The 22,707-nt window shown below is 47.4% G+C and overlaps 1 protein-coding gene, 2 non-coding genes and 1 pseudogene across 6 annotated transcripts; 1 reads left to right on the forward strand and 3 right to left on the reverse strand.

The window, feature by feature from the left end:
- The first annotated feature begins 3,324 nt into the window (after positions 1–3,324).
- On the forward strand, positions 3,325–3,878 carry LOC108490913 (annotated as a pseudogene).
- Positions 3,879–7,070: 3,192 nt separating this feature from the next.
- Tbrg4 (transforming growth factor beta regulator 4) lies at positions 7,071–15,618 on the reverse strand. Of its 4 annotated transcripts, none has more exons than XM_008834104.3 (13): positions 15,424–15,618; positions 14,676–14,737; positions 14,145–14,229; positions 13,429–13,899; positions 11,197–11,520; positions 10,403–10,574; positions 9,998–10,155; positions 9,412–9,522; positions 9,026–9,170; positions 8,498–8,743; positions 8,210–8,321; positions 7,959–8,073; positions 7,071–7,354 (listed from the first exon to the last, which is right to left on the reverse strand). In XM_008834104.3, the coding sequence occupies exons 4-13, from the start codon at positions 13,840–13,842 to the stop codon at positions 7,253–7,255; spliced, it is 1,899 nt and encodes a 632-aa protein (XP_008832326.1). In that variant the 5' UTR covers positions 13,843–13,899; positions 14,145–14,229; positions 14,676–14,737; positions 15,424–15,618; the 3' UTR covers positions 7,071–7,252. The 4 variants fall into 4 exon arrangements, with proteins under 4 accessions (XP_008832326.1, XP_029419902.1, XP_008832325.1 ...); XM_029564042.1 differs by having other exon boundaries at positions 14,645–14,737; XM_008834103.3 differs by lacking the exon at positions 14,145–14,229.
- On the reverse strand, positions 10,239–10,371 carry LOC115070572. The gene has a single exon (XR_003849729.1). It is a non-coding gene; the product is annotated as a small nucleolar RNA SNORA5 (small nucleolar RNA).
- LOC115070573 lies at positions 10,747–10,882 on the reverse strand. The gene has a single exon (XR_003849730.1). It is a non-coding gene; the product is annotated as a small nucleolar RNA SNORA5 (small nucleolar RNA).
- Positions 15,619–22,707: the final 7,089 nt, after the last annotated feature.

The following is a 22,707-nucleotide window of genomic DNA, read 5'->3' on the forward strand; positions in this document are numbered from 1 at the left end:
GGGTCTTCTGCAAGAACAACCAGTGTTCTTAACCGCTGAGCCATCTCTCCAGCCCATGAAATGCATTTTAAAAAATTTATTTATTTTATGTGTATGAGTGTTTTGCCTGCATGTATGTATGTGCACTTTGTATCTGCCTGGTGCTGGCAGAGGCCAGAAGAAGGCATCAGATCCTCTGGAGCTGGAGTTACAGATGGTTGTGAGATGCCATGTGGGTGGTGGGAACCAAACCCAGGTCTTCTGTAAGAGCAGCAAGTGCTCTTAACCACTGAACCATCTCTCTAGCCCCCAAATGCATTTTTGATAAAATTAAAGAAAGAGAAATATTTTTGGATTAAAGAAAAAGAATTTTGCCCTTTCCATCCCACCCTAGAGGACTCCTGGCTCCTCTGTGCTCTCCTTTCCCTGGGCTGCTACTTGGCTAAGCTCTGCCTCACCCCATAGCATTCTGGCTCCTCCTGGATCTCACTTCCCAGTCTTCTCAGTTAAGCCCTGTTCTTTCTCATCCCATAAGCCTCCTGACTTTACACCCAGCTTCCTGAAATCTCCTTCCCCAACCTGTAATTAGCTAGAACTTACTCAAGTAGGGAAACAAAGTGTGGAGAACCACACTAGAAGCAGCAGGGGAGAGGACCAGCAAGAGGTAAGCTGACCATTGGTACTCTGTTCAGGCAGACAGTACCTGACTCTCCCAAGATGACTAGGACTAGAACCTGCAGCCCTCAATACCAGTTCCACAGAAGAAAACAGCATCTCAAACCTTTCACAACTTAATATGCCCCTGAGCATTGTATATGCCTACATGAAAGAAAACAAGGTGATAGGAACAAAAAGACTCAACTAAAAAACTACTTCAGAGCCGGGCGTAGTGGCGCACACCTTTAGTCCCAGCACTCGGGAGGCAGAGGCAGGCGGATCTCTGTAAGTTCGAGGCCAGCCTGGTCTACATAGTGAGTTCCAGGCCAGCTGGGGCTGCAGGGAAACCCTGTCTCAAAAAGACAAAACAAACAAACAAACAAACAAACAAAAACCCCCAAAACAAAACAAAAGAAAACAAAAAACCTACTTCAGATGTCCAAGTCCAGTGCAAAAACAAAAGTAACATGAAAAACTTCGACAAGTCCCTTCCCCAATTACTAATCCTGTAGTGATGAACTCCAGTGAGAATGACTTGGAAGATCTTTCAGTTGTCTAAAGATCATTCTATCCAAACATAAAGACTACATAAACTTTGTCTAAAACTGACTGCTTACTAGGCCACAAAGCAACTCTCAAATATAGGAAAATTGAAATAACCCCCTACGTTATTCTATCTGACTACAATGAAATAAAGCTGCCTGTCAGCAGAAGGAGAAACCCAAGGAAGTATACAAACTCCAGGAGACTAAGCAACATACCATTGAATGGTGTGAGACAAATAAAGAAATCAAAAAATTCCTAGTGTGCACACCTTTAATCCCAGCACTTGGGAGGGAGAGGTAGGTGAATTTCTGTGAGATTGAGGCCAGCCTGGTCTACATAGGGAGTTCCAGGCCAGCTGTGGCTAAGGGAGACCCTGGCTCAAAAGAAAAATATTTCAGCCGGGCATGGTGATAGATGCCTGTAGTCCCAGGACTTGGGAGGTAGAGGCAGGCAGATCTCTGTGAATTCAAGCCAGCCTGGGTATATATTGTGAGTTCCAGGTCAGCTGAGGCTACAGGGAGACTCTGTCTCAAAAAGACACACACACACACACACACACACACACACACACACACACACACACACACACAGAGAAAAATTTCTAGAACTGAGTGAAAATGAAAACATCAAAATCTTTGGGTCACAATGAAGCCAATCCTAAGAGGAAAGTTTATAGCACTATAAGTACCTACATCAAAAATTTTAAGGGGGCTGGAGAGATGGCTCAGTGGATAAGGCACTGGCTGCTCTTGCAGAGGACTTGGGTTTGGGTCCCAGCACCCACATGGCATGGAAGCTAACAGCCACCCCTAACTCCAGTTCCAGGAGCTCTGATGCCTTCTTTTGGCCTCTGCAGGCATTGCATGACACGTGCACTTACATAAATGCAGGCAGAATACTCATACACAGAAAAAAATTATTTTTTAAGTTTTAAGATTTTTTTTTGAGAAATCTTAAATTAACAGCTCAATGATACACCTTAAGGTCCTGGGAAAAACAAGAATAAACCAAATCCAAAAACAGTAGATGGGACAAAGTCATCAAAATCAGGGCCGAAATGAATGAAATAGAAATGAAAAAAATCAGTGCAAAGAATCAATGAAGTGAAGAGTTGGTTCTTTGAGAAGATTAGCAAGATTGACAAATCCCTAGCCAAACATACCAAGAGAAATAGAAGATCCAAATTAATAAAATTGAAGTGAAAAAAGAAACATTACAACAGATGTCAGTAACATTTAAAAAAATCATAAGGACACACTTTAAAAACTTCTAGTCCAGGGGCTGGAGAGATGGCTCAGCGGTTCAGAGCACCAGTTGCTCTTGCCACCAAGTCTGATGACCTGAGTTTGATCCCTAGGACCCACATGGTAGAAAGAACTGACTCCTGCAAGTTAGCCTCTGACCACCATACTCATGCTCTGGCACATAAGCCCACAAAATGTAAGTGTTAAGAAAAGGGGGGCGGGGGGAGCTGGCAAGATGGCTCAGTGGGTAAAGACCTGACAATTTGAGTTCAATCCCTGAAATCCACAGTGGAAGGAGATCCAATTCCCAAGCTGTCCTCTAACTTCCATACCCGTGTCCACACCCATGCCATGGCATATGTATCCAAATACAGACATAAAACAAGTTACAGCACCAACTAAGTGACAATAGCCTGGAGGGCAAGGGCAGGTTCTTCCAGAAACGAGCATATGCTTTGAATTCAGAGTCCGATACATGGTTGTTTCTCCTCTAGCCAGGACTCACGGGATTCCCAGAGCCAACAATCAAGGGGTGGAAATGGGAACTGTACCATTCACCATCTCCCCTGGTGATCCACCAGAAAAAAATTTTGCTTCCTATTCTTGCAACCTTGGGCTCTACTGGCCTAGAAGTTTTGGGGGAAGTGCCCAGGTGGTGCAAGCACTCCATTAAACTGAATTGAGACCAACTGAGACACATCTCTGGATGAGTCTGAGTGTATTTTCTGGAAGGATTAATGGGGGAGAGGGGAAGACCTCCCCCAGAGTGGGCAGCACCTTCTGGACTGCCTAAACATACAGAAGCCTGAAGGGTGCTGCCAAGATAAATGCACTTGCCGTGCAAACTGGGGAGCACACTCATTGGCCTGCCGCCAATAAATTTAAAAACTAGGCAGCAATGGCTAAGATTTAGGCTTGGAACCTTCATGGCAAGAAGCTGATAGAAAGGTTGGACAGTCCAATCTCAAATTGGAACTGTCCCAGTTGTGCATCACTGAAGTGATAGGTGGCTTGGCATCCATGCTCTCCAAGATCTGAGTTGTCTACAAATCCATTCCTTGTGTCCTCACCAGTCACTAACCAGACTCAGAAAGAAAACCTTGTGAAATTCTACAAGGGTCAGAAGTACATGTCCCTAGACCTGTGGCCCAAGACCCGAGCCACATATGGCAGTTTTCCAGACATCGGAAGCTGAAGACCAAGAGGCAACAGAAGGAACAGCTGTCCCCGCTGTGCAAGTATGAAGTCTTTTGCCTGCCCACCTTTACTCCCCTCTGGTGCCATCCTTCACTGACACCAAAGCTCAGCTTTTCAACATGGACCGAGGGCAAGTCGTTCTTCAGGAATCTTCCAGGCCTTGAGCACCAGCCTCACGGACCAAGCAGCTACCAAACTCTCTGCTTCTCCAAGTGTGAAGACTTGTCATTAGACTACCCACTCTCTGTCATGTAAGTCAATCTAGTAAATTCTTTACAGGTGCTTTTCCTCTAGAGAACCCTAGTACACTTGGGCATGGCAGTGACACATGCCTGTAAGAGAAGTTGAGAGGTGGAGGCCAGAGGATCAGAAGTTCAAGGCCAGCCTCTACTATACAGTGAGTCTGAGGCTAGCCAAGGATACATGAGACCCTGTCACAAAACCAAAAAACATGCATGAGACTAATAAAGGAGTTCAGGAAGTTAGACAATCCAGTCCATTTTTTTTTTTTTTTTTTTTTTTTTTTTTTTTGGTCTTTTGGAGACAGGGTCTCCCTGTAGCCCCAGCTGTCCTGGAACTCACTATGTAGACCAGGTTGGCCTTGAACTCACAGAGATCCGCCTGCCTCTGCCTCCCAAGTGCTGGGATTAAAGGCGTGTGCCACCACGCCGGGCTCCAATTTCTATATAATAACAAACATGATTAAAAAATAACACGGGTTAGAGATGACTCAGCAGTTAAGAGTGCTTCCCTCTTTTCCAGAGGACCCGAGTTTGGTTCCCAGCACCACATCAGTAGCTTATGACTATCTCTAACTCCAGTTCTAGGGGATCTAATGCCCTCTTCCAGCCTCTGAGGTCATATGCATATATGTGGCACACATTCAGACATATGCATACATAAATATTTTTTTCAAATTTTATTTTATTTTTATGAGTAAGTGCACCTGTGTCCTGCAATGCCTGGGTAAGTCAGAAGAAGGTGTCAGACCCCCTGGAACTGGAGTTAGGAATGGTTATGAGGCACCATGTGGGTACTGGGAATTGAACCCAGGTCCTTTGCAAGAGCAGATGGTGCTTTTAAGTGCTGAGCCATCGATTCTCCAGTCTCAATCTTTTTATTTTTATTTTTTGTCTTTTTGAGACAGGGTCTCATTGTAGCCCCAGCTGACCTGGAACTCACTATGTAGTCCAGGCTGGCCTCATTCTCACAGAGATCAGCCTGCCTCTGCCTCCCAAGTGCTGGGATTAAAGGCATGTGCTACCACACCCAGCCTGAAAGCAGTTCTTGACCACACACTGAAAACAAAAACAAAACAGTGATGAAAGCTATCAAAAGCAGACTGCAAGTTCAACACAGCAAAGATGTTGAATCTCCTTAAAATGACCCATAAACTTAGTGCTGTTTCTATTGAAATTCCATGTTTAGAGAACCCATTTACTCTGCCCGTATTAAGGCCTTACAAAAAGACCCACAGCTCAGGCTGGCCTTAAAAATGGCAGTTCTCGCTGGGCGTGGTGGCACATGCCTTTAATCCCAGCACTTGGGAGGCACAGGCAGGTGGATCTTTGTGAGTTCGAGGCCAGCCTGGTCTACATAGTGAGTTCCAGGACAGCTGGGGCTACAAGGAGACCCTGTCTCAAAAAAGACCAAAAAAAGGGCAATTCTCTTATGTTAACCACTAGTTCTGAGACTATAGGAGTATACCACAATACCTGACAAAAAACACCATTTTATAGTCACATCAAGATGTAACATTGCCATAGGGACAGAAAACATACCAACACCACAAAAACTCAGAAACATACCCACAGAAATATGCAAACTTTTTGCATAAGTACAAAAAAGTCAATGGGGGAAGATGGCTTTTCAACAGATCAATTCCAGGGAGGCAAGAAAACCTCATCCTCAATTTTAATCTACCAAGTCTAAAAGATAGCTCAATCAGTAAAGTGCTTGTCTTGTAAGCATGAGAACCTGAGTTCGATTCCCAAAGCTTGCTTTTGATTCTAGCCTTAGTAAGATAGAGACAGGAAGACCCTTGGGGCTTGCTGGCTAGTCAGTTTGGCATATTGGGCAAGACCAGACCAGTGAGACCAGTCTCGAACCGTCCTTAACTCCAGTTCCAGGGAATCTGAAGCCTTCTTCTGACCTCTGCAGCATTGCATGACACGGGTACACTCACATACATGCAGGCAATACACTCATACACATAAAATATTTAAGAAAATGTGGATGTTCCCAATAAGTTCACATCCTGAGTCCTTTAATATTTATTATTTTTATTTTATGTATGAGTGTTATGCCTGCATGTAGGTAAGTGCACCCGTGTCATGCAGTGCCCGAGAACAGAAGAGGCTGTGGGATCTCCTGGAACTGGAGTTACAGATAGCTGTTAGCTGCTATGTGGGTGCGGGGATTTGAATCCAGGTCTTTTGCAAGAACAACCAGTGTTTTTAATGGCTAAGCCATCTCTCCAGCCCGAGTCCTTTATTGTAATGGAACACTCAAAATAATTGTAAGGCAGGGTAGGTGCCCTGTGGAACTTGTGGGGACAGGAATGTCCTTCAGCCCGACTTCGTTTATGTCAACACTGGGGTGTGACTCCGCAGCATAGTCTTATGAGGAAGCCAGAGTAACCGCAGGGTGATCTCCAGTTACCTCAAAACAAAAGCCAGTGGCCCAAGTGGTGAGCAGCACAAACCTTCACTCCCTGACGCCAGCAAGGCCTCCCCAGCGGGCTTGTCTCAGCACTGTTCACCAGCCCCACCTCAACCCAGCCAAGCTTGGCCTCTTCTCCCTTCACTGTAAGTCAAGTCAGTGCTGGCCACTTTCCTGCTTTCCTCTTCCTCTAGACTAGGGAACAATCTTCTGTAGTACCCAGAACTGTGTTCTGTGCTAAGCGCCTCTGACAGATGATTCAGACTGGTGCTGGGGGTACAGAGGGTGGTGTTTCCTTCAGACTCTCCTGAGGGCAAGCCTTCGGAGGCAAGACTCCTCTGGGAGTCTCCTACAGAGGCTAGAAGATAGACACCCTGACAATCTAGATGGGGACTCTCTTCTAGAACCAGGGCCTTCCAAATGTTCTTACACCACCTGTTACTGGAAGAAAACCAAGGACCGTAAACTAAACTAGGGATGAGAGGAAATCTCCCAGGACTGTAATCAGAACTATGCTGTGCACTCATAAAATGCAGTCAGCTTCCCCAGGAAGCTCCTTATCCCTAAAGTCTAAGACTTTACCTGTCTGAGCCCAAGGTTTTCCATCTCTCAAGTCAGCCCTTCTGGCTGGGCTGTGTTAAGCAGGCATTACTGAGGGGTGGAGGTTATTCCCTGCTTCCCAGACAGGTAGGTGAGAGTATGGGAAAGAGGTGTGTGTGTGGGGGGGCAGCATGGGGCAGTCAGACAGACAGAAGAGACAAGACAGAACAGAGTCTAGGAGGCTGCTTGGTTTTGAACAAAATTAAAGATTTATTGCCCAAGAGAGGACCAGCTGTCCCTTGGAGCTTCTGGTACCCCCACTCAGGCCAAGATCCTGCAGAGATGTTCATCCTCAAGGGCGGTACCTCTGGCCTGCCCAGCATTCACTGGGCAGCTGGCCCCTGGCATGCAGTCCTGACAGGAAATGATCATTTGGCCAGCTCTTCAGCCACTGCTTTACGTATCTTGTCCTTGAGGTAGGCACCTTTTTGCCATTCAGACTTGAGTTCCAGCCACTCATAGTATGGGACCTGGAAAGAGACAGTGGGGGAAGGTCACATGGACTGTGGAATCCTTACCTGCCCTCACCTGCTCAGTGGCCCTTCCCTTTGACAGTGCTGGTGACTAACAGCTTTGAATACCCAGCTCTTAGCTTCAAAGTCCTCAGGAAGAGCCCAAGGAACTAGAGTCTGTGTAAGTGGAGAGGCCCTGGCTCTATAGGGATAGAGAGGTTGCACCAGGCAGGACCCAGCAGAGCCTCTGAAGAAAATGTGATGCCAACCTCTATGCAGTTCTTAAAGTTCTAAACTTTCTCTCTGGGCCTTTATAGGAAAGTTAGCACTGCAACCAGACCTTGACCTTTCTGCAGCAGACCAGCTCCACGTGGTCACATTGGCAGCCAGGCTGCCAGTCTGACTTCCTGAGAATGAGCCCTGGCTATGAGAGCAGAGCAGCGCAGCCCTCTTGGTGTACGCACAGGAGCCTAGACCCTCTATGTGTGAGTGAGAGAAAAACAGGCTATGGGTTAGGGGTCAGGGCTTGACAGCTATCTACCTGCATCCTTTTAGCTCTAGGCCCTCTTTAAACTGGGTGAGGCTTCTCCCTGTGTAGACAGCCTACCCCATAGGTACTCACATCTACTACCAGGAAGCCTGCAGCCAGCACATGTCGACGGGCCAGGATGAAACGGCCTAACAAGTCCTTGCTTCGGCTGCTGAAGTTGGGGAATTCCCAGCGCAGGAAAGCAATTCTGGCAGGTAGAAAGGGGCGCTCACAAAGTGTGCTATCTCAGTCTTTCAGAGGAAGAGGGGAGGAGAAAATGTGGTCCAAGAGCAGTGCCTGTGTGACCCATCTAGGGCCAGTACCAGGGACCTGTGGCTACCTACCTCTTAGCCCCTGGAGGCAGTGGCTGGCTCCCAACTGGCTGGATAAGGTGAGGAGCAACAAAATCCCTCAGGGGCAGAAACTGGCCATCAGCACTCAGGACTACTTCTGCATCTAGGGGAAGGGAATGGGCTAAGAATCTGCATGTGATGTCCCTGAGATTCCACAGGACAAACACACACAGGAATGGGGGAGATGCCTACAGCTCTGGGTTGTTTTTTATTGCAGCATGCAAGGTTATAATGGTCATGTTAGATCCAGGCCCGTTCCCAGCAGAGGGGAGCCCTCACCCAGCACCCAGCCATACTGGGTGGCCACCTCCAGGCTGCCCCGGTCAGCACTCCCCAGCAGTGCCTTTAGAGTCTCCTGCAGGTCCTTTTGTAGGGGAGTCATCTTCTTGTCAGAGGCTGAGGGAGTGAGGGCCACAGCCGATGCTGGCAGGAAGGGACCTTTGTACTCAGGGTGCTCCAGCCGGGCAGTGGTGTTGATATGGACCAACTTCTGTAAGATGTTCTGGTCCTTTGGAGATTTGCTCCCTGGGGAACAGAGAAAGGTAGGTTGATGTACAGCAGCAGGTGTAGAAATAGGGATCAGAAGAGACACTAGATGGAAAGGTAGTGGTTCCCCAGCCAGTCTTAGGTTGGCACTCCAAGGTTAAGTTCTATGGGCCAATTGCAGGGAGGGGATGGAAAAGTTCTAGGGGTACATTTGGCTTTCTTCTCTGCTCCAATGTTCCCTTCTTCCCTGGCGGGTAAACCAGGAAGATTTCTGGATGCACAAGTGTGTGGGCATGTGTTATGTACAGGAGGAATCCTCACCTAGATATTTTGTGTGAAATTCAGGATGGAGAACTGCTTGCAACTCTGCCTCCTGCACCTGCTGCAGCACACAAAGTGCCCATACCAGGTCCACCTGCAGGGCTGGCTCCAGGTTCCCCAGCATGGGTATCAGCTTTTCACGTACCTGGACAAGAAGAGAGTATGGTAGAGAAAGTAGGCTCGGTCCAGAGACTACAACATCCTAGGGCAGCAAGTCCTCAATGATACGGCTGTTCACCAAGGGCTTCTGGGATGTCCCTGATTCTCCCACGTTTAGTGTTGTGGCCCCATCTCTCCCACTCAGTCCAAGCCACTCCTAGGACAGTAGCTTGAGTCAGGAGCAAGCAGGTAGCAGGCAAGGGGAATGCCTGTCCAAATGCTCATACCAAGTTGAAGAATTGATCCTCTTGTTCTGGATGGAAGTTCAGACGGGCAAAAGCTAGAAGCATGTTGCTTAGATGAGACAGGGAGACATTTTGTGCTCTGCTCAGGAGATGCTAGGTCAATCAGAGGGACAAGGTAAGTAAGTGCCTTGACAGCAGCTGTCTTCTCCCCTCCCCAGAGCCCAGACCCTTCATCCAGCAGCAGATGCCCAGAGAGCAGAGTCCTGGAATCCACCTCTCTGACATTAACTTTAGAAATTTTCTCTGACAGCTACAGGGACATGTGAGTACACGGTCTGTCTTTCCATGCATTTCTACTTGAGGTGGTCAGTAGCTGGTAGAGAGATTCTTAGCCTTCCCTCCCTGTGCAGAGCCATAACTGCCCCAAGATGAATGGAAACAGGATGTTCAGGGACAAAACAGAGGAAACAGCTCTCAAATGCTTTCCCCTACCTTTCCAAATGAATAAAAAGTACCCTGCATTTATGATCCACAAAGCCTGGCTCTACTTCCATAAATAAAGCAGCAGCTCCCAACTGAGGCCTAGAGTCCCTAGGTACAGAGAGCCCCAGAATTGGTTCTGACTTACCTGGGTAAAGGCTTCAAAGAGGGGCAGGTTGAGCCACTTGAGCAAAGCAAAGGACTTGGTGCAGCGGGCCACCTCACCAGATGTCAGGCTAGGAATGAGGGTTAGCAGGTCAGCAGCCAGGCGCTGGGACACTTGGGTTTGGTGGAAGTTGAGTTTGCCTTTGGGATGGAACTGACATCAGCTGGGGAAGTCAGTGGCCATCCACTGCCCCGCCCCATCTCAGCCTTGAGGTTTAGGGGCTTGATGTCTGTGACCAAATTTATCCCTGAGCCCAGGCAAGGGTACAGGGCCCATGAGTCACAGTATTTCTATGGCAGCCTTTTGGGCCAGTGCCTGCCATTGGTAGAGTAGGCACTGAATTTGACATGGCTGCACATGTCTGTGGCCAGGGCTCCCTCTCCTCACCATAGGCGTAGGCCAGGTCCAGGAGCATGTCTTTTGTCAGTACGAAGGGCTTCTGAACCAGGTGGTAGGAGATGGCCCGCAGCAGGGGCACCGACCGCCGGCTCTGTGCTGCCAGCGTCACTAGCACTTTCCGAAGCTCATCAGGGCCAAACTGCTCCACCAGCTCCAGGCACTGTCAACCACAGCCCCGCAGGGATCAGCTGAGGTGGGGACGAGCTGGGGGCAGGGGTCCCATCCAGTGCAGCCCCTGTGAGATAGCAACTGGGCCTGAGCTTACTCAACACAGGCCCGTCTGCACAGGACCTGCCTCTTTGTCTGCCCCAGGTACTCATGGGCCTAGAATACAATGTCTGCAGCCAAACTTATCCCCAGGTCCCAGGGCAGAGGACACAGGGCCCATGAGCAGCAGAAGTTACTGTGGCAGCCATTTTGGCCAGCTCCCATCATGATAGGATGGGAACTGAATTTGACTTGACTGCAAGGGTAGCACCAAGGGTGGGAGGAGGGGTGAGGCTGGACATAGCCATCTCTAGGAGGGCTCTAGCAAGAAGCTCAACTGTGTAGGAGCTAGCTCAGGCCTAACCAGGACCCTTGTGTTAACTTCAGGAGGTACTTGCCACATGTATCTCTATAGATCATGTGGGTGGCTACTGGATCAATGTGGCTAGAGTCCTTATCTATGTGATGCCTGAGATTCTGTCCAGAAGCTTGAAGGGCTCCTATCCCAGTGCACAAGACAATAACCTAAGGAGTAGGCTCAAAGCCCCCCAGGAAGTCTGCTCTTAGCCCCATACCTTGTCTTCCAGGCGGTTCATCAATGATTCTGAGAAGCACCCTGCCTTCATCATCATGACCACCAGGGTGCGGCTATCAGAGATCTCTGTCCAGCGCCTCTCCAGATGCATCAGCAGCTCAGCCAGCAGCTCTTGGGAGTGGTGTTCCCGCATGGAAGAAGCACAGGACTCAGCAAGGAAGACCAAGTGCTTGTACTTCAGCCTCCGCAGGCGCCAGCGCACCTCCTGCTCCACTGACTGCAGCTCCTTGGTGGTCTGTGGAAGTGCCAGTGTGTACATGCTCCGCAGCAGCTTCACAAGGGTCCCGTGCCAGACTGAAGCTATCTGGACAGGGAAAGGACAAAGGCAACCACATATGGAGCCCTGTTGATCTTCTAAAAGGGCTCTATGAAGCCAGTTTCACAAGCATTTTATTAAATTCTTCAGAACAGTTACTCCCACCCCAGCCTCACGGGACCTATTTCCCTGAGCCTGGTCCTCTTAGTTTTCCACTACTGGAGATGGCCTGGGTAGCCTGTCTGTCCAAGAAATAATTTTAAGTGTTAAGAGAAAATTCTCTAATACAGATTCAATCTTGGTCTATGTGTTATGCATACCTGAACTGTAAGCAAAGTAGGTCTAGCTGCAGGTTGGAGTGGGCACAAGAGCCTTGACTCCACTAGCACAGGCGGCAACACTGGCTTTCTAGGGTCAGTTTATTATTATTATTTTTTGGTCTTTTTGAGATAGGGTCTCCCTGTAGGCCCAGCTTTCCTGGAACTATGTAGACCAGGCTGGCCTTGACCTCAGAGATCTGCCTGCCTCTGCCTCCTGAGTGCTGGGACTAAAGGTGTGCACCACCACACCCAGCTCTAGGGTCAGTTTTACTATTAACTCGTTATAGTCTTTCCTGCTTCCCTTCCTGTCTGCTGCTTTGACGGGACCAACCACCACAAGCTCCCACTTAACATTTTCACTACCACAACGGGCTGTACTCTCTAAACTCCGAGCCTTAAGTTGCTCTCATGTACTTTGTCCTTGTGATGAGAAAAGTCATATACATGTGATCTGAGCTAGGAGTGTCCTGCAGTTAAAGGTAAGTCTTTTGGATACCCCATTACACAAAGGGTGTAATGAGAGTGCAAAGAACACATGCAAGGAGGCAGGCAGGAAATGGAGATGCTGCTGTCTGAAGGGCTGGGGAGGCAGATAAAGCACAAGAGTTATCCTAGTGCTCTGGAAGGTCTGGATGCCTACATCTTTCCAGGCTCCTGGATAGCAAGAAACTCTCTGAAAGCTAACCTCTAAACCGTTTACATCTGAAAGACCTTTGTTTCAGGGCTGGAAGGTGGCTCAGGGGGTAAAGTTAATTGCAGTTAAGCCTAACGACCTGTTATTGATCTCAAGGACCCACATGGTAGGAAAGGACTGACACATGTGTCTTCTGATCTCCATATATAATCTACAAGCATACACACTACACAAATAAATGCTTTAAAAAAAGGGGACGGGGAGGGCATGGGAATCACACCTTTAATCCCGGCACTCAGGATACAGATGCCAGCCTGGTTCACATAGCAGGAGTCACGCTAGCCAGGGCTACCTACTGAAATCCTATCTCTAAATAAAAAAGAACAACAGAAAAACCCCCATCCCAGCCATGTCTTACATTGATTTTAAAACCTGCAGCTCAAAAAACACTTAGCACAATCCCTTCTTCACCACACTCAGACTAGGAAGTAAAGGTCAGTTTGGCCATGGCAGGGTTGTACCTCCTTTTAGCTGATGGAACCTAGGGAGGCAGCTGTGTGAAGGGGCATTTCCTCATACTGGACAGAAACTGGCTGGTGTAGTTAGTGCTGCCCAAGAGCCATACAAACAGACCTCACCTCTTCCCTGTCATCCTCTGAGAGTGTGAATGTGGCTACAATACATTTTGAGCTTAAAGGACCCTACAGTCACACTGTATTGCCTCTGGCTTCAAGAGTGCTGTTAAATGACAGCCAGTCACTGAGGGTGAGAATTAAGTGTTGTCAAGGGGAAAGGAACTGAGAAGAACCAGTACTCTCCAAACAGGTGTTGGGTTGCCTATCTTTGACTACAACATTTACCTAATGGGGCTGGCAGGAGAATAAACAGAAAGCACATCAAAGTTCTTTGAAATCTAAAATAAGAAATGCCAGAAGATGCTGGGGTCTCCTGTCTATAGCTGGTGCCTATGGCTATTTTCCCCTTATCTAAGTGAGTACTCACCTGGCTGTTGACCAGACCTGTAAGTTGCTTAAAGCGAGCATCCTGTACGAGCAAGGCCTTTTCTTTTGGTTTCTCAGACAGCAGGTAAGAGATCTGGATGAGAATGAGGGCAGGATGATTATGGTGCAGTTTGTGGTTACCACCAAGCAGATCTAGCAGCTCCTCGGGCCTGGTGGCTTTCTCAATGAGGTAGTCCACCTCTTGATGTTCTGGGTAGGGAGTAAATACTTGTTCCTTTCTCAACAGCTCCGTCAGGGAACTTGGGGTCTGGGAACTGGGTGAGGTGACTGAGGAGGTCAAAGCCTTATGTGCCACCCCAGCAAGTCTCAGTCGCCCAACTGGAGCCACAGTAGGGACTAGGCGGGTAGCTTCTCTCCAGAGACATGTGCACTGCTTCACCAGGCGAACTGCCATGATGGCTAGGAATGGGGGAGAGGGGAGATAAAACTCCTAGCAAGTGATTCCAAAGTCCTGAAGAGAAAAGAGAGGGAAGCATTACAGAGGCAGTCCTGACCCACGACCTAGAAGAAAAACATAACAAATGACATGAAGTTCCAGTTATCTCCTAAAACTAGCTTTTATAGGAAAAAATCTTGAGGACAAGCCCCCCCCCTCCCCATTTTCAAAGATATTCAGGTTCAAAAAATTATTGGCTTAAAGAAACAAGGATATTCTAAGTCAGAATGATTTTGGGAAACCTAGGACATATAACTCACATTCAGGAAGCTTCTCAGGGAAGCTTCTTAACACTACAGACACAGGAGTGAGCTTTGCCAAATGCAGACTACATCAGTAACTCATCTGGAAAAAAAAAAAAAAAAAGCCACTTTCTTCCAAACTCTTAAACCCAGTAACAATAGGCTTTTTGGGGAGGTAGGGTCTCTGAGGATGACCTTGAACTTCTTCTGATCCTACTTCTTTCTCCCAAGGGCTAGAATTATAGGCATCTGCCACCACTCCTAGTTTTATGCAGTGCTTGGAATTGAATCCAGGGCTTCATGTACCATAGATACACTGTACCAACTAAGCCACATCCCTAACACATCAAAAGCAAAACTCTCCATTCTCTCACATGAAGTGCTTGCTTCCAGTTTTACTGCCTCTCCCCATAATACACAAAACCTAAGCTCCACTCTAATCAGACTTGCACTTTCAGCTCATGTTGCAAGACTTGCTAGTGCCCTCCCCACCCAGCACAGGACCCAGCAAAACCTACCTTATCTGTATGAAGCCCAGCAGAACCTTACCTTCTTCAAGAAGGTCCTACATGTCCTTATGTTTCTTTTAACAACTCTGCCAGTCGCATTCCCTAAGGAGAGATAGGAACTAAGTGAGACAAGTTACCAGGACTTGCCTGGATCAAAGCACAAAGCTCTTTAAAGAAATTTTGTGTATTTCCAGGAGCCTGGTATAAGGCCAGCATATTTTAGAGACAGTGTTTCCCTGTAGTCCCAGCTGGCCTGGAACCTGCTATTTAGATCAGGCTGGTCTCTATTTCAGAGATGCCCCTGCCTCTGCCTCCCAAGTGCAGGAATTAAAGGCATGAGCCACAACACCCGGTTAGAGCGGCATATTTTATTGTCATATAAGCATATTATTGCAGCAGTAAAATACTTTATACATACATTATACCTGAGGCGGGTGGGGTTCAGAGAACAGGAACACTTGCCCGCGCCCCAAATTCACTAAACCCAGAAAGTGAGGAAGCACTGGAAAACCTCCCAATTTCCACACAACTAAGAGCAATTTAAAGAAAGAAACTTAAGCCCAGAAGCTTTTGTTTAGGTCAATTTCCACCCGGAAATCTAAAACGGAAGGAGACGAAAAACGCCTCTCAGGGCACCTCAAGAGAGGCGGTGTCGCCTCGCAAGCCTCCCGGGCCGCGCCGCGTGCATACAGTAGGTAGAGCGGCACGTGCGTACGAGCCGGCCGGACCTGCCCTAGCTACCGGCCCAGCGCCCTTCCCTCACCCCACCCGGTCACCGTGTCCCCTACCTCTTTTCTGGGGCTCACTGCCTACAGCGGAATCGCCCCGCCGGCCCGGACGACCTCTTCCTTTCCCAGCCACCCTTCTTGCCCCGGGTACCCACGTTCAGCAGCCCCTGCTCCCCAGGACGCGAGACTAGTGAGCCGAACACCCTCGTTGACCTCCATCCACCGCACCGCCTCGCACACGCTTCCGGGCGCGCTCCGCGTCACTGCAGCGCCACCGGAAGTGAGATAGCTGCGGCGGCTGGCCTGAAGCCGAGCCCGCGGTTCCTTTCCCGGCAGGCGCCATCTTCACTGTGGACACGCGTTATGGAGTGGGAAGTGTAGTTAGAAGAGGATGATAGGCAAAGCCGAGGAAAAGGGTGGAGACAGAGAAAGAGCTCAGAAAAGAATGCTGGAAGACTTGCTTTACTTCCGGCCATTACTTCCTGCTTGTACCGGGCCTCGGGAAGCGACCCTTTGTTGCCCGATGGTGCTGCCGCATCCCCGTGGACCTTTCACAGGCTCTGTAGGGGAGGTGTGGGTTTGGGTTGCCGTGCTGCGGTATGTGACTTTGGGGTATGGTTTGGGAGGGCGCTACCAAACGGCCACCAAGTACAGGGACCCAGTTGTAGCGTTAGCCGAAGGTCTTTGAGGAAATGGAGGCAATTTGTCTAAAAGTATAGGCCAGATGTGATGGCACACACCTGTAAATGCCCATAATCTCAGCCCTGGGGAGGCTGAGGCAGGAGGAGTTGGGCTACATAGGCTGTTGCAAGAAGTAAAACAGTGGGACTGGGTAGATAGCTGAGTCCTTACAGTGCTAAATGCGCAAAGCACGAGGACCTTGATTGATGCCCAGAACCCACGTTAAAAACAACAAAAGAAAACAAAAACCCAGCAAAAAGTTGAGTGAGATAGTGTGTGCTTGTAAGCCCAGTGCTTGGGAGGCAGAGATGGGACCCCTGGGGCATGCTGGCCAGCCAGTCTATCAGAGACCCTATCCAAATGACAAGGTGGGGGTGGCTTCCGAGGAAGGACACCTGAAGTTGACCTTTGGTTTTCACATGCACACACACACATAAAAAGAAGCAAAAGGGGGCTGGAAAGATGAGTCAGCGGTAAAGAGCATGCATTGCTCTGGAGGTTCACTATCTCTATCTCCAGACCTAGGGGCTCCACCGCCCTCTTCTGACCATCAATGAGCACTGTATTCACATTCACATACCTCTCTCCCATAATTTAAAAAAAAAAAAAATCTGAAAAAACAAACCCCAAAATATCAAGTATGGAGTAGGTAAAGCATAACTGGCCTATGTATGGGCGTGATCAATTTTCTTTCTTGTGTTTCATTTTATTTTCCAAGAAATAAGTAAATATTTTGGATTTTTCATTTTTTTTTTAGTATACATTTGTTTTTAAAATTAATTTGGGTTTTTGAGACAGGGTCTCTCTGTAGCCCTAGCAAGCCTAGAATTCGATATACAGACCAGGCTGACCTCCATCTCACAGAGATCTACTTGCCTCTGCCTCCTGAGTTCAGGTGGTTAGGCTCACTGAACTATTTTGCCTGCCCCAATTAAAATTATTTTTTGTAAAGTTTTTTTAATATACTTTGTTATTTTTATTTTTTGTGTGTATGAGTGTATTGCTTGCATGTATGTAAGTGCATGCATGTCATGCAGTGCCCATGGAGGTCAACAGAGGTTGGCAGATCCCCTTGAACTAGAGTTAATGGATAGCTGTTAGCTGTCATGTGGATGCTGGGAATCGAACACAGGTCCTCTGTGGAGCAGCCAGTGCTCTTAACCGCTGAGCCATCTCTCCAGCCCTAATTTTTTTATTTTTTAAGCTGGGCATGGTGACACATGCCTTTAATTTTATCCCTCAGGAGGCAGGGGCAGAAGTCTCTGAGCTTAAGGCCAGCCTGGTCTACATAGAGAGTTCCAGGCCAGATAGAGCTGCATAGTGAGAACCTGTCTAAAAAAAAAAAAGTTGGGGCTGGAGAGATGGCTCAGTGGTTAAGAGTACTGGTTGGTCTTGTAGAGGACTTGGGTTCAAGTCTCAGCACCCACATCTCAGCATAAAAAATAAAAAAAGGGGCTGGGAGATGGCTTAGCAGTTAAGAGCACTGACTGCTCTTGCAGAGGACCTGGGTTTGATTTCCAGCATCCACATGGTAACTCCAGTTCCAAGGGATCTGACACCTTTTTCTGACTTCTGTGGGCATTGAAGGACACAGATGCACTTATAGACATTCGGATCATACACATTCACATAAATTAAAAATTTTTTTTAAAGTTAAAACATTATTTTTTCCTTAATTTCTTTCTTTTTTTTGTACTAGCTGGGCATAGTGTTGCACACTTTCAATCCCAGCATTTGGGAGGTGGAGGCAGGCAGATCTCTGTGAGTTTAAAGCTAGCCTGGTCTACACAGCAAGTTCCAGGCCAGCTGGGACTACAGGGAGACCCTGTCTCAAAATAACAAAAAAAAAAAATTTTTTTTTTGTAAGAGGCTATCACTTTTCTGCCCTTTGCCTAAAATCAAATGCAATCTCTGGTTCCTGTCAGTTTAATAAGAGACAAGGTATTGCTGTCTTGCTCAGGCAAGAACCTCTTGCTTTAGCCTCCCAGTAGCAGCTGGGACTAATAAGTTGTATACCATGCTTACCTTGGTTTTTCTTGTTTGATTAAGAGTCTCATGCCATATACAAAAATGTAACTCAAATGGATCAGAGGCACAAATGTCAGCACTAAAGACTTAAAAGGAAACAAAACAAATTATCATCTTGGTTTAGATAGTAGTCGTTTTTTGTTTTTTGTTTTTGAGACAGAGTCTCATTATACAGTCCTGGCTGTACTACCGCACCCAGTTAGATAGTAATTTCTTAAATATGATACAAAAAGCAAAATGACAATAAAATATAGATAAGTTGGAACTTGGTGTGATAATCTTATACATTGAAGATTTATTTTTATTATTTTTATGTGTGTGTGTGTAAGTGTATGCAATGTGTGCGCATGTGCCCACAGAGGCCAGAAGAGGGTATCAGATCCCCTGGAGCTGGAGTTACAGGCTAGTGTGAGCTGTCTTACAAGAGTCCTGGGAACCAAGTGCAGGTCCTCTGGAAGAGCATCAAGTGCTCTTAACGACTGAGCCATCTCTCCAGCCGCAATCCCAGGGCTTTATAACTAGAAGAAAAAGAATGTAAGCTCCAAGCCAGTTAGGGCTACATAATGAGAGTCTTGTCTCAAAAACTGAAGGGCTAGGGATGTAGCTCAGTAGTAGAGCACTTGTCTAACATGCACAGGCTACCCTCAGTGTTGGAAAAAAAAGAAAAAAAAAAAAAAAAAAAGGGACGTGGTGCTATCATTTGGGAGTGCTGGGCTCCCTTATAATAATCTGCTTTCTGGGAATTAATTCAGTTCCACAATTCATGCACGAATCCCTTCCAAGGGTGTTGTACTGTGGCCCAATAACCTCTTACCATTTATCTCTTAAAGGTTCTACATTTCCGTACTGCCATAGAGGAGATCAAGCCTCTAACACATGAACCAATAGGGGAATAAAACACATCCAAATCATAGCATCCCGTGCATGGTTCTTATGCATTCTGTTTGAGGTGGACCGTTCTCACACTAGCAGAGAACTCTCTGAAAGGTCTGTGTGCACCCCAAGGCTACCCAGCCTGGTCCCTCTGCTACATTCAGGAAGGTGTGCTAGTGAGTTAGTTATTAGGATACCTTGCTACCAAGTGAGGTGCTATACATCCCAGCACCCAGGAAGCTGAGGCAAGGGGTTCACAAATTCAAGGTGAGCCTGGACTGCAGATTCCCTGTCTCTACAAAACAAAACAGGCTTTTCTGTTCTCTGACACTGTAACAATGTTCAGGGAAGATGTATTATTGTAAAGAATGGAGTCTACCCCTAGGTGGAGCCATGCTCTTGTCTCCTTTAAGGGTTAATTCAGTAAGGCAGGTTGCAGACATGGCTAGGCAAACCACCCCAAGGGAGGCAGGTTCATCTTAACATAATGTGCTTCTCCTTCCCAGAATTCCCTAGTTCAGCCCCTGACTCAGAGGGGATGTAACTATTCTTTCCTTCTCTTTGTCTTTTTCTTTTTGATGCTGGCCAGAGCCTAAGTGCTTTTAAATTCCCTCACTAATGCTTTGGATTTCCTTGCTCTTTTTTAAAAAGGTCTCTCCCTACAGTGTGGCTGCCTGCCACCAGGTGGCTGATCTCCTATGGTAACCACTCCCACTCCCCCAACAAAGAAAAAGAAATACAGCGTAGTCTGTGCCTGAGTGCCTGTACACAGTTCTGCCTGTGAGGACCTTGTAACATGGAGCACCCATTTGGTATATGTGTGATATATGGGAGACAAAATGAACTGTAAATGGGGAACTAACGGAGCATAGAAAAGGTTGGGTCTTCCTTTGTTCAAGGCTCTGCTTTTGAAAAGTATCTCAGCGCCAGGTGCTAGCACCAATAAACTTGTTTCTGGAGGAAAGAGATGCCTTGGCGGTTCATCTCTCTGCACACAGCACCTGCCGCACTCCAGCTGCCTTACCTCAAGCAGCAGGGCTTTGTTCCTTCTCTGTTCTTGTCTGTCTTTCTAGGCAGTTCAGGATTTACAACTTGCCTGCCGTGGGGTTTTCCTTTTAGTAAGTAAAGTTGTCTTCAAGCTTCTGTTTGTGTTCTGACAATTCTTTTATTAGTGAGAATTAGAACCCCAAGAGGGAACCCTGATTTCTCAGCTATCAAATGATGGCTCTGATGAGACTCCCCAAGAGTTCCAGCACTACATCTTTCCTGCCTTTTACATTCTTTAATTGGCAGAGAATATGAGCCTGTTCCTGAGAAGGTCTATTCCTGGTGACTGGGCTCTCCCTTAGGTGTGACCCACTATGATTCACATTGTTATCCTTCCCTGTAAGCTCCAAGGAGGGACTTCTTCCCAGAATAGGGATGGACAGAAGTGTACCATTATTTGGGTCTAGTCTATTCCAGCCAACCTAGTAATAGGAGTCATCTGGATGACTGTATATTTGGCTGGTGAGCTCATGAAGGCACAGGCTCAAACCAGGGAGCAGATGCAGGTTCAGTGTTTTCTCATGGTGAAAGGGCCAACAACGGGCTCCCCTGGGCTTGATGAAGGGCTGGAGCGTGGGAATAGAACACCTCAGTTCTCAAGGCTCCTCAAAGGTGCCAAACCACTACAGTCTCATACACCTATCCACAGTTCTCTGGAACCACAGGCACAAGCCAGGTGCCAGAGGCCATGTAGCTCTAGGTGACCAGCAGAACTGATACCACGTAGGGGTGCAGGAATGGGTTTGTTTTACCTGCCAATTAAGGAATTAAAAGGCAGGGCTGGGGAGATTGTTTAGCAGTTAAGAACACCGGCTGCTCTTGCAGAGGACCTGAGTTGGGTCCCCAGCACCCAGTTCCAGGGGATCTGATGCCCTCTTCTGGCCTCTGCAGCATTGCACACACATGGTGCATACATTCATACAGGCAAAACACATATAATAAAAATAAATAAAAATTTAAAAGCAGGAAAGAAGTGTTACTGGTAATCTTGGGGAGTCCCAGCAGAGCCATCATATGATTCCTGGGAAACTGGAACATTACACTTCCCATCTTAGGGTTCTTACTCTAATAAAGATCTTAAGAATGGACACAAACAGAAGTTGGAGGACAATTTATTAGGGTTTAAAAGGAAAACCCCAGGGCAGGCAAGCTGTAAGTCTTGCAGCTGCCTGGAGGAGAATGGAGAAGAGGAGAAACAAAGGCCATGCTGCTTGAGATAAGGAAGGCAGGGGAGTGGAGGTCAGCCACCTGTGCTGGAGGGGAAGAGCAAGGAAGCCCAAAGTGTGTGTTAGGGAATTTAAAAGCACACTCAGGTTCTGGCCAGCATACTAAAGAAAAAGTCAAAAGAGGAGACAAAGAAACAAGTATGTCTTTCCAAGTCAGGCCTTACAAAAATCTCATGGTGGCTCGGTTTATAGGGATTGGACCAGGGGACAGGAATTCTGGGCAGAAAATAGCACAGCATCTTAAGGTGGAACCTATCTCCTTAGGCGTGGTCCTCTAGCTATGAGCTACAGAACTTTTAAGGGATGAGAAAAGGGCATGTTTCCACCTAGAGGGAGATCCCTTTCTTTAATTAATTAAAAATATTTTATCATTTTTTATTTTATGTGTATAAGTGTATTACCTGCATGTGTGTAAGTGCCCTGGTGTCATGCAGTGCCCATGGAGGCCAGACAAGGGCATCGGATTTCTCTGGAACTGGAGTTATGGATGGTTCGCGTTATGGACAGTTAGCTTCCATGTGGGTCCTGGGAACCGAGCCTGGGTCTTCTGCAAGAACAGCTAGTGTTCTTAACTGCTGAGCCATCTCTCCAGCCCCCCATGCCCAGCTTTTACATGAGTGCTGGGGATTTAAACTCAGGCTCTTTTACTTTCACAGCAAGTGCTCTTAAGCACTAACCCATCTCCCCAACTCCTCATGTTAGTCTTGTTGCCTCCTTCTCCACGCCCCTAACTCTCCTGCCACAACATTGCAGCCATAGTCAGGAAACAGAGCAAGACCAGTGCTGGTGCTCTGCTGCCTGTCTTCATTCAGCCTGGTCTCCAGCCCCTGGCATGGTACTTCCTCCCATTCAAGTGGGTTTCCCTTTGTCCTTTAACATTTCTAGAAACATCTTAGCAGGCATGTTTCTATGGAGATTTTAAATCCAGTCAAATTGGCAATGAAAATTAACCATCACAGTCCAGATACTTTGAGACTGGCAAATCCATGTAACCGGCCTTTCACTTGGACTGGGAGGAGTCTAAGAAAAGGGAATGATACCCACCAATTAGCACCCATACCCTGCTTGGGAACTTTTGACTCTCCTTATTAGATCAGGGACCAAGATCCAGAAGGAAAATACTGACCTGGCCTTCAGCTTGTGGGAAGCAGAGCCTAACTAGGGCTTCATAAAACAAGTTAAAAATCAGCAGCAGCAGGGGCCTGGAGGGGTAGTTCAGCAGTAAAGAGTGTGCTGCTCTTCCAGAGGACCCGAGTTTGGTTCCCATCACTCACAACTGCTATCTCCAGAGTATCTGACATCCTCTTCTGTCCTCCACGGGCACCTGTACTCATGTGTGCACAGCTACGCACATACACCTATTAAAAATAATAAAAGCAGCCGGGTGTGGTGGCATACACCTTTAATCCCAGCACTTGGGAGGCAAAGGCAGATGGATCTTTGTGAGTTTGAGGCCAGCCTGGCCTACATAGTGAGTTCCAGGCCAGCT

This window comes from Nannospalax galili, unplaced genomic scaffold (genome assembly GCF_000622305.1).
Source record: "Nannospalax galili isolate Female #2095 unplaced genomic scaffold, S.galili_v1.0 scaffold996, whole genome shotgun sequence".
NCBI lineage: Eukaryota > Metazoa > Chordata > Mammalia > Rodentia > Spalacidae > Nannospalax > Nannospalax galili.